General features: G+C 41.4%; 1 protein-coding gene across 1 annotated transcript; it reads left to right on the top strand.

Moving 5' to 3' along the window:
- Positions 1 to 402: 402 nt before the first annotated feature.
- Positions 403 to 9,240, top strand: ptger4b (prostaglandin E receptor 4 (subtype EP4) b). The gene is made up of 3 exons (XM_084046542.1): positions 403 to 1,210; positions 2,391 to 2,720; positions 6,549 to 9,240. The coding sequence occupies exons 1-3, from the start codon at positions 734 to 736 to the stop codon at positions 7,176 to 7,178; spliced, it is 1,437 nt and encodes a 478-aa protein (XP_083902668.1). The 5' UTR covers positions 403 to 733; the 3' UTR covers positions 7,179 to 9,240.
- Positions 9,241 to 11,303: the final 2,063 nt, after the last annotated feature.

An 11,303-nucleotide genomic window follows, 5' to 3' on the forward strand; every position in this document is an offset into this window, starting at 1 on the left:
GCCGATCTACAAGCTTTGTGAGCAAAGAGGTAAAGAGGTATAGGTGTAGAGGGAAAAAAGAACAGTAAACGTCAACAAAAAAAGTTGAATCTAAAAGAAAATTTTATACAAAATAGAGGGGGTCCCTGCTTCATCTCTCTCTCAGCTAGGGGGTCCTTGGGCTGAAAACGTTGAAGACCCCTGGTATAGATAAAACACACTGCAGGATATCTGTCATTTGTACCTGTTGAGTTGTCGCACAGTGTTGTCATTAAGACCAAGATAACACTATATAGGCCTACTTTAGTGCGTATGTCCAACAGCTTTCTGACGTGCTGTGCGCCCCCATAGGTGCGTGGCTACACTAGGGCTACACCTACATAAAGGACCTGCTGCTGCTACCAGCTGGAGAGGAGTGGCTCCATGCACAGTGCACACACACACTGAACTCAAGAGAACATACACACACTTCCCCTGTCTGTCTGTCTGTCTGTCACTTTCTGTTTGGATACAACGTGCTGCGCCGCTGATCAAGTAGGATTTTACAACGTTTGTGACCAGAACAAATCGGAATTTGGAAGCTTTAATATCTGTGCGTAAAATGGAAACGGAGGATTTGGGCTTTGCTGTGGAATTGCTGTGGAATGTGGAGAATGATGCACCCGAGCGGAACGGATAAATACGAATGGAGATTGGAGAAGAAAACTATACATTAACTTTACTATTTGAACATAGGAGTGATTAAATTAAATAAATGAATGCAACCATGAGCGACCAGGTGCCGGTGGTGATGGCCCGGGCGTCACGGCAGCCCACCGTGCCGATCATCATGTTCATATTCGGGGTGGTGGGCAACGTGATCGCCATAGTGGTTCTCCGCATATCTCGGAAGGAGCAGAAAGAGACGACCTTCTACACGCTGGTGTGCGGTCTGGCGGTCACGGATCTCCTGGGGACCCTGCTGGCCAGCCCGGTCACCATCGCCACCTACGTGAAGGGCTCCTGGCCCGGAGGAGAGCCTCTGTGTCAGTACTCTGGCTTCATCCTGATCTTCTTCTTCTTGGTGCAGCTGGGGATTATATTCGCCATGTCCATAGAGAGGTATCTGGCCATAAACCACGCGTATTTCTACAACCGGTACGTGAGCCAGAGACTGGGCGCGCTGACCCTGCTGGCCATCTACGTGACGTGTGGGCTGTTCTGCGCGCTGCCCAGCATGGGCCTGGGACAGGTTGGTACATAGTTTTCTGGTGACAGGATAGGAGGGCACTATTAGGGACATCTGGGCGCCTCGAAGTAAAATGGCTATTTTGTCCAAAATGTTAAAAAAAATAAAAAATGGATTTAAGTAAAGTAAAATATACATGATTAGAAGTAGAACATGCTTTAACATTCGACAATTAAGGTCTAAGACAGTGGTTCTCAAACTTTTTCATGTCAAGGACCCCCAAATTGACACTTATTACCCCACGGACCCCCATTTGAAAATATAAGCCAGGGACCCCAATAAGAGAAGGTTTTTACGGCTCTCTAGCAGTGATTCTCAACCATTTTAATTTCAAGGACCCCCAGTTTAACATGCATTAGGCTACGGACCCCCATGTAATGGCATTTATACCTCTGGGACCCCAATTCATATTATAACATCTATGTTAATTTAATTCTGAGAGTTACAGACCCATAGGGTCCATTTGGTTCCTATCCATCATTTAGCTGGGGACCCCCTGGAACCCCCTCAAGTACCCCTGGGGGTCCCCCGACCCCACTTTGAGAACCAATGGTCTAATAGTTCTATAATTGCTACAACTTGCTACAAAACCTGTATATCCAGTCATTTTGGGGCATAAACAAGAAGTTATAGGATAACATTAAGTCTGATAATGATGTACCGTGCATGTTCACATCATGTTTACTTTACATTACTTAAGACCATTTTTCAAATATCGTATTTGTTTTACCTTTTTGGACAAAATAGCCAATTTTACATCGAGGTGCCCAGATGTCCTTTTAGTGCTGGTCTATCCTGTATCCATGTTTCTTCTTGATTACTCGTTTATATGATGTTTTTGCATCGTATTGTGTATTGTGTATTATTGTTTGTCATCAAATGTTTCGACGAATTTGAATAGCCAGGATCATAATGGAAACAAGCTAGCCTGCCTTAGATCAAGACTCTCGTAGATGTATTTTATCGATTTTGACATTTTTATAGATATGAAAATGTCAAAATCGTGGAAAAAAAACCACATCTACGAGAGTCTTGATCTAAAGCTAGAAACAAGCCATACGTGCTTTCTTGGGTTTAATCCTTTTAGCATCCTTTTGTATTGAATGTAGGCTAATTGTCTGTGCTTTTTTTTTGGGAAAACTGTTAATAAAGTATTCAATCAATCAATCAATCAATCAATCAGGTGAAGCGGCAGTACCCCAACACCTGGTGCTTCATCGACTGGCGGACCAACGTCACCACGGAGGCCGCCTTCAACCTGATGTACGCCGGGGTGAACTCGGTGCTGGTGCTGTGCACGGTGGTGTGCAACGTGATGGTGTGCGGGGCTCTGATCCTCATGCACCGCCGCTTCATGCGCCGCACCTCGCTGGGGACAGACCAGCGGAGGATAGCGGACCTCCGGCCGGGGAGGAGACGGAGCTTCGGCCGCCTGGCCGGAGCAGAGATCCAGATGGTCATCCTACTAATCGCTACTTCAGCCGTGGTTCTCATCTGCTCCATACCGTTAGTGGTGAGTAGAAAGTCAGCTCAACGGTGTGTGTGTGTGTGTGTGTGTGTGTGTGTGTGTGTGTGTGTGTGTGTGTGTGTGTGTGTGTGTGTGTGTGTGTGTAATAATAACTATTTTACAGACAGTTCATGTTGCGCAACGCTTGTGCCTAAAACAGTAGTGGAAAAAGTACTAAAATGTTTGAAAATAGCAGATCTACAAGCTTGTAGATGGCTATTTTCAAATAGCTGAGGTATAGAATAGGGCTAAAAGTGGTTAAAGGACGACTTCACCACTTTTCAACATATCTTCATATAATAGGTCCTCACTAATGCTCATGATAAAATGATACAATTTTTTTCTACTTGGTCTGTGTCTCATAGGAGGGCTGTGGACAGTCCAGAAACTCGTCTACCAGTGACATCATCGTTAGGCAGGATTTTTTTTTCCAAAAAAATTACAATTTTTGTATTCAGATTTTTATTAAGGCGAGAACCATGGGATCTATTATTGCATTGCAACTTTCCAGGAATACAAAGCCTGCAGTTTCTATTAGCTTGGATTCCCCATCGATGATGTCAGTGGTAGACGGGTTTCTGAACTGTCTACAGCCCTCCTCTGAGACACAGACTGATTAGAAAAAAATGGTACCATTTTATCATGAGCATTAGTGAGGACCTATTATATGAAGATATGTTGAAAAGTGGTGAAGTCGTCCTTTAATGTATGTTTTATAATGTAATAATATATATCTGCAAAGTATAGTAACTCAAGTTTTCAAATAATTGTAGTGGAATAAAAGTATAATATTTGCCTCCAAGATGGAGTTGAAGTAAAAGTATAGACAATTGGAAATACTCCAGTAAAGTAAAAGTAGGCCTACCTCAAAATTATACTTAAGTACAGTACTTGAGTAAATGATTGGAGAGTGCAAGAGAGGGATAGGCTACAGCAGTGGTTTTCAACCTTTTTCGCATCAAGGACCCCCGAATTGACAAATATTAGCCCAGGGACCCCAATTTGAAAAGATATGCCAGGGACTCAACCATTTAGATTTCTTGGGGGTCCCAATCTACACTGTATCACCATCATCAGTGTTCATTTAACTCTGAGAGTGTACAAATGGAACCAAATGGACCCATTAGGGTCCATTTGGTTCCATTTGTACACTCTCAGAGTTACAGACACATAAGGGTCAATTTGGTTGCTAACTATTAATTTGGCTGGGGACCCCCTGGAACCCCCTCAAGGACCACTGGTGGTCCCCGGACCACTGGTTGAAAACCCCTGGGCTACAGGATAGGTGGGCACTAGGGAATCTGGGCACTGCGGCACACCAAAATGTTCAAAAACATGCACTGCACATCATTATCAGACTGCATTTTGTCCTTCAACTTCTTGTTTATGCCCCAAAATGACTGGATATACAGGTTTTGTAACAATTTGTAGCAATTGTAGAAATATTAGACATTAATTGTCAAATGTTTAAGCATGTTCTAATCATGTATACTTTACTTTACTTGAAAACATTTTCCAAATATTACATTTTGTAACATTTTGGGGGAAAAATAGCCGCTTTAAAACCGAGGTGCCCACTGTTCCTTGGTGCCCACCTATCCTGTTACCCAAGAGAGCAAAGGAACATGGAGAGGATATGATGATGATGATGATGATGATGATGATGATGATGATGATGATGATGATCAATGCTAAGTTCGAGTTTCATTGAAATTCATATAGCATATTGTAAAATATATGTCTTTGCAAAATAGCCCTAAAATCATGTGCTATAATACTGCATAAGGTCACATAACATTTGGCATACTATAGTGGATGCATTGCTTGATCTATACAACATACTGAGCTTTGGTTAATTATTTCTAAGTATCTCTAGTCTAGACATAGTCTAGCACACTTGAGAGCTAAAACAAACTCAATGTCTTCAGTCTTTAACCATAACAAGCATAGTTCCAGTGGAGAGTGAGAGAGTTTTCCACATAAACAAACAAACAAAGTTACACATTGTAACTCTGTCTGTCCTGTCGTCCCAAATAAGTCACTCTGACATTGTGAGCAGAGGAGATAACTTTTGATTAGATGCTGGAGAAAGTCAATTCCTTGGTTGATGAGTTTTAGGAGACAGAATGAAGAACAGAACAGAACAGAGGTGGGTTTTATTGGCCTCTGATTTGGTTCAGTGCTGCAGTTTAGGCCCATTAGATTTTATTATCTCATATTTACATTGTTGCATAATTGATAGATTGTACACATTTAGCCCAATTAATATAGTATGTGTTATTATTCTTTTAACCAATGGTTAGTATTGCTAGAGGGGTGTAACAGTTAATCAAACTAATCGATTTAATCTATTATATATTTTTTTTATAATTTAATACAATAATTGATTAATAATCAATCCCTAGTTTGGGCATGTCTTGACTCTTTATAGGCGAAAAGCAAGACATTCCTTTGGAGTGAATTTCAGACTATAGCCCTGAGGTCAAGGGTTTCTCTCACCAGCTCCCCAACTCCTTTGTTTGAGGAGTCAACACAGGATTTGAAAATGTTCTCCTGCTGTTCTAAAAGAGTTGTATAGAACAATGGTTCTCAACCTGTGGGTCGGGACCCCCACATGATTTTGGGGGGTCCCCAGATGACAGTGAAGTGACATTTAAGACCTTTTTAATACCTGGGAAAAAACAAGAGAAAAAAAATACTTTATAAAATATATGATATATTTATCTGTGGAATCAGGTCAAACTAAATGTAATGCCTCAACTCCTACATTCCAAGTGCTTATCAGGGTGTGGGGGGGGGTCCCCAGTTCAAATTATTAATAACTAGACCATACCCGGTCGACGCATCCGTGGGGGGATATGCGCACATGATCTGGCAACCCGGGAGGCAGTTCGTCCCATAGCCAGCGGGGCCATCCCACAGCTGGGCAGCCCCGTAACCATGGCGACATTCTTGCACACATAAACGCTAATAAGAAGCTGAGATTTGATGAAATTGAAAAACGGGCTTCACAGTTAAGTTCAGATGGTAATGGTCAATGGCTGTGTGCAAAATCAGAGCAATTGCTCCAGCCACTGAGAAGAACCGGGTAGCTTCACTCACTCACCACGGTTACTAGAATTATAGTAGGATATTATCAGATTATTTTGGGGGGTCTCGGCCTGAAAAGGTTGAGGACCACTGCAGAAGTCCTTTTGCTGCTCAAGCAGTTCACGCACCTGAGTCTGTGGAGTTTTTGAGGTGGCTTGACAGTAGTTGGCTTCTTCTCTCTCTTCTCCAGGTAGCAAACCAATCCAGCTCATTTGTTTGTAGTAGGAAGTGGGTCTCTGGGTCTTTGTTAGGCTGATTCAGGCCTAAATGGATCCACCAAATATCCTAAGTCACAAAAACCATCCAGAACTTTTGACTGCTTGTCCTCCTTAGATTGACTCTACAATGTCAAGTAGCGCATAGAATTACAAACTTAAAAGAGGCATAATAATAGTTAAATCAAGTTGAAGTATCAGGAGCTCAAACAGCCAGCTGCCAAACAGGAAGTTGCCACTGAGCCGGACATGCTCAGTGCGGCTCAGCCGATCTACAAGTTGCATTGTGAGCTTGTAGAGCTGCTATTTTCAAAAGATTTGTATACATTATGAACTTGTGAAATGGGACATTCTGCACAATGAGTACGTTTACTTTGGTACTTTAAGTACATTTTGATACCAGTATTTTTATATTGCAGTATTGATACTTTTACTTAAGTAAAAAAAATATGAGTACTTCTTCCACCACTGGTTATTTTCCTAAATCATTAAAGAGAATTCTTTTGTTTTCTCCCGTGCTTTCTTTCAGCTGAGGATCTTCGTGAACCAGTTCTACCGAAAGCTAGGAACCGAAACCAAGGAGCCGGACCTGCTGGCCATCCACATGGCGTCCGTGAACCCCATCCTGGACCCCTGGATCTACATCCTGCTCAGGAAGACGGTGGTCCTCAAGGTGGTGGAGAAGATCAAGTGTCTGTTCTGCAGGATGGGCGGCCGGGGGCGGGGCGGTCACCACGGCCAGGGGAGCCGGGGCAGCCAGTTCTGCTTCACCGACGCCCACGCCACCTCCTCCTTCGTGTCGCACGATTCGCCCTCGATGGTGTCCCGGTGCGGGCCCAGGGAGGCCGTGAACACGTCGCACACCTTCCTGTACCAACCCGAGGGCACCGAGAGCACGTTCAGTTCGGGAGGAGAACAGCAGGGCGGCGGCTGCAGCCCGGCGCCCGCCGTAGAGACAGTTCTGGTACGGGATCACCACCAGAGTACAGACAGCGGCCATCAGAAGGAGCACAAACAGTCGGTGTTAGAGCCCAGGGCGCCGGGCAGGCCCTGTGGCGGTGGCAGCGTTTTATCACTGAAAGAAGTTCCGCTAGTTGACCAGACTCTCTATGTCACCTTCACAGATGAGACCTCGAGCCTACAAGAGAAATGCATATAATGTTATGCGTGTAACTGTGGGGGAAAAAAACAATCTATCAATCTATCAATATGAATTGATGGTCCCAAGGCAGAAGATGGGAACGTGAGAGTAGTGAAGTGGTGATGATCACAAAAAGGGACTAAAGACTGAAAATGCTGTCAATGCACCGAGTGGGACATTAATCACGTTTAACCTGAAGCCGGTTCTACAAACGTCTTCTAAATCCCAACAGTTTTCTAAAAAAAACGTATGTTGCTATATGAGTGGTTCTCAAACTTTTTCATAATTGTCAAGGAATTATATGTATCTGGCCACGGACCCCCCCCCATCTCAAAATATTTTGTTCCAAGGACCCCCCAGAAGCAAAGATTTGAGTAAAAAATGTTGAGTCAAACATTTTCAAAAATAGCCAAAGTGTAAGATTTTCTGAAAGTGACACAGATGCGTTCCCGGTCTTAATGGTTTAATCAGACTATTGATTGGCCTAAGTATAGGTGAGATACTGACCTACCGACGGGGCTCAGTAGGTGTTTTGTCGTTATTCTGTGGGTTGATGAAAGTTGGGGCAAACTCTCTCCCCAAAACATGATTTACGATTCTGTGCCCTTTCGGTATATAACTCGGACAGCGCTGAGTCGGCTCAAGCGAAGCGCAGGTCAGTATCTCACCTACTTGGACCAATCAGTAGTCTGATTAGACGTGATAATGTCCCATTCAGCGCATTGACAGCATCCGAAATGGGTGAAATATGTGCATTTTAAAGATGTCTAGTCAGGGTGCCGTACTCAACTACTGTGACAAATATTTTATTTCATGGAAATGTTGCTGGACAAACCATCAATGTATTGCTCCTCAGACATATCAAAGAAGGCCTTCACAAACTTTAAGACGTTAACGCAATTATAGTAAATCTTAGCTGTTATGTTTATTGGCAAGTATAGCTACATATGAAAGGAGGTAGAGCATTTTCCAGGTAAAGGATTTACTTCATTATTTGCGACAACGTTTCGATCTCACAGGATCTTCATCAGGTCAGAATAAAAGCTGCACACCTGTTCCATCATGTTTAACCCTTGTCCCCCCCAAGCTGTTGGTGGGGGTGGCACACAGTAGGGGAGGTACACAATTTACTATTAATTTATTTCCAGAATGGAAGAATCTTGTGTTGTCTTCTCTGTGAGAAGGTCCAGTTAATTTCTAGTTTCTACCCATTTCAAATTGGTACAAGATGTTCACTTTCTGGTACCTTTTCATATTGTCAAATATATATTACTGATCTGGCAGCTCTATCCTATTTTGCAAGTTTTACAATTTCATTTCAATGAATGCGTGTTTGCATGAACATCATCATTCCAAAAGGCAGCTGTAGGCCTACTGTGAATTATTTGCCACAACGCATACATTGATAAAAGATCCAAAGATAATGCGTTCTCTTATTACACTGTCTGCTTCTAATCAGATATTATCAGCATGCTGAGCTGGTGGTCTAAAATGGTAGATACATATTTCAAATAAGTGAACCTTTTCGTTCCTTGAAAACGTTCATGGTCGGATGAATTTAAAGGGCAGATTATGAAGTCAAGCTTTTTTCTTGAAATGGATTACATATTTTCATCATGACATTATGAAATGCTGCTGACAATATACAGTAGTTATGTTTTGTGTTTCTCTGGTAAAGCACAGGATAAATCTTGGAGTCCCCCAGGCGTCTCTGTACCGGGCCCCCCTATTTTTGTCTTTTTCCCTCAACACCAAATCTCTTCACTGAAAATAACCAATCTACAAGCTCACGACGCGTTGCAAGGCGAGCTATTGCAAGCTTGTAGATCTGCTATTTTTTGTCGAGTAAACCCCAGAATAGGGACGCTATGGGTTAATCATGTGATTACTTCTGAAAGTGTATAAAACATGACTGTAAACAGTCATGTTTTCACTTTCGGAGTTGAATTAAGATTCAGGATTTTGCTTTGGCATTAATCAGTATCAATCCAGTTGACTTCAACTCTCCTGTGAACAATGTACAGTATGTATTATAGAAAAAACATATACATTTCAATGACAATAAAACTGAAACTATTCATATCATCTGCACATTTCTATTCTTTTTAGACCAGGAATTACAAAGTTTGATAATCCCTTCTTTAGACTAGAGTGTGAAGTTCACCGCCATTAAACAACTATGGTACATGGCTGCATGGATAACACTCCCATTAATAACCTCATTTGTGCTTCGACATATTTTTCAGTTAAATATGTATAGCAAATCAATCAAGAAATAAACATGCATTTTCACATGCTGAACAGGGTTTACCAGGCTAGGTCTTATCAGCAATAAGCACTAAAGCCTGATTTATATTTAGTTGAACACTCAACAAAAAGAGAAGATCTACAAGCCATCTAGGAGCTTCTAGATCCACCATTTTCAAGTACAAATCAGGCTTAACTGAATAGCTTGGGTGTGTTATGGAATATTGATCGGATCAGCCTATAGCAGGCACGAGGGAGGAGATTCAAATCAATACTGATTACCTGTGGTAATAAATGGATGAAAGTCGGATCACCATTAATCAGCTAAACCTATTTGACAGCATTAATATGTCCAACGCAGTAAAAGAGTGCTGGGAACAATTTTTCAGGAAAATTAACAAAAAAAGATGAGAATATAAATGACAGGATCACCTGACGAGAAGTAAATAATGACACAAGTGCAAAAAATACATGAAGACATGGTTCATACTTTTCATATTTAAATTAATATACTGAGGTCATGTAAATAATTTACTACAGGTCGGAGCAGGGTACACATAAAGTACAGTAGGCTACGTGGTTCACATAGCAGTGGGATGAGAATGTTAAATAGCAGCAGATGATTTCCATATAAGCTGCATGGTTTAAGTGAAATAAATCAACAAAATGAGGCAGATACCGTATAAGTATCTAGGAGTGAATAATATTCACTCATCTTACTTAAGGATAACGCTAAACAGATTCAATGGTTCTTGCAGGCAGGGTTATACGTTGTTTTAATAGTTTGTCTTGTTCCCTAATCCCTACAGAGGTTCAGATGACACCGGTGGTGTAAGGTAACTTAGTACATTTACTCAAGTAACCACTTCAGCCCTATATACATTTCTTCAAGCTCACAATGCATTGTGAGCTTGAAGAGAAGAAAAGATTCTTATACATTTGAAACCTGTAAAAATAGGACATTCTGCATAACGGGTACTGACTTTCTTTAAGTACATGTTGATGCCAATACCTTTGTACTTTTATTCAAGTACATTTTTAATTCCGGACTTTTACTTGTATTTCTACATTGCAGTACTGATACTTTTACTTAAGTACTTGTACCACCACTGGATGACACTTATTCCTTATGTTGAGCCGGGGGAACTCTCGTGCAAGATTATGTTTCTATGTAGTTTTCTGCAGGTTGCTATGGAAACCATCATATACAACATACACATACTCTAGTATAAACCCATTACTTGTGGAGGGAACACCCCTCAAACATTTTACATATTTTTTTTACAATACAATTGTATCTATGGAAAGGACAGAGGTGGGGGAAAAAAAGAGAACATTTCTGGTCATTTGCTCTGTTTTTTAATGAGGGACATTTTCCAATTAGAACAGGATTTCCACTGTGACAAAATAATGGACCGCTGATTAATGTTTACGTGACATCTTAAGAATGTAGAGCGAGCAGAAGAAAGCCGGACTGTACTGTGGTCAAAGCCAGATCGTACTTCTATTTACACAGACGTAATAATAGGCCTACATTACAAGGGAATATAGTGATTTGTAAGAACGTTAATGATTAAAGTGCACTTATACAAGTGTATGCATGGCATGTACTTGTAAAAACAAGTTTCTCTCATCTTTCTATTAAAGAACAAGTGGTTAAGGGAAAGGCAGGGGAAGGAAAATAACTTAGTTTTTCTCCCAGCAGCTGGCTGCTCAGATGGGGGGGTCCCCAGCTAAATTAGTTAATATAGCTCCACAATCATTTTAACCACTTTAACCATATTTTGTACTTTGGCTGTAAATTTGTGCAAATCTTTGAATATATATATAGTTTTTAAAGCGAACATTTGTAATTCAAACCTTTGCTTCTGGGGGGTCCCTGGAACAAAATATTTT

Source organism: Gymnoscopelus microlampas, assembly GCF_963454915.1.
Source record: "Gymnoscopelus microlampas genome assembly, chromosome: 21".
Taxonomy (NCBI): Eukaryota; Metazoa; Chordata; class Actinopteri; order Myctophiformes; family Myctophidae; genus Gymnoscopelus; species Gymnoscopelus microlampas.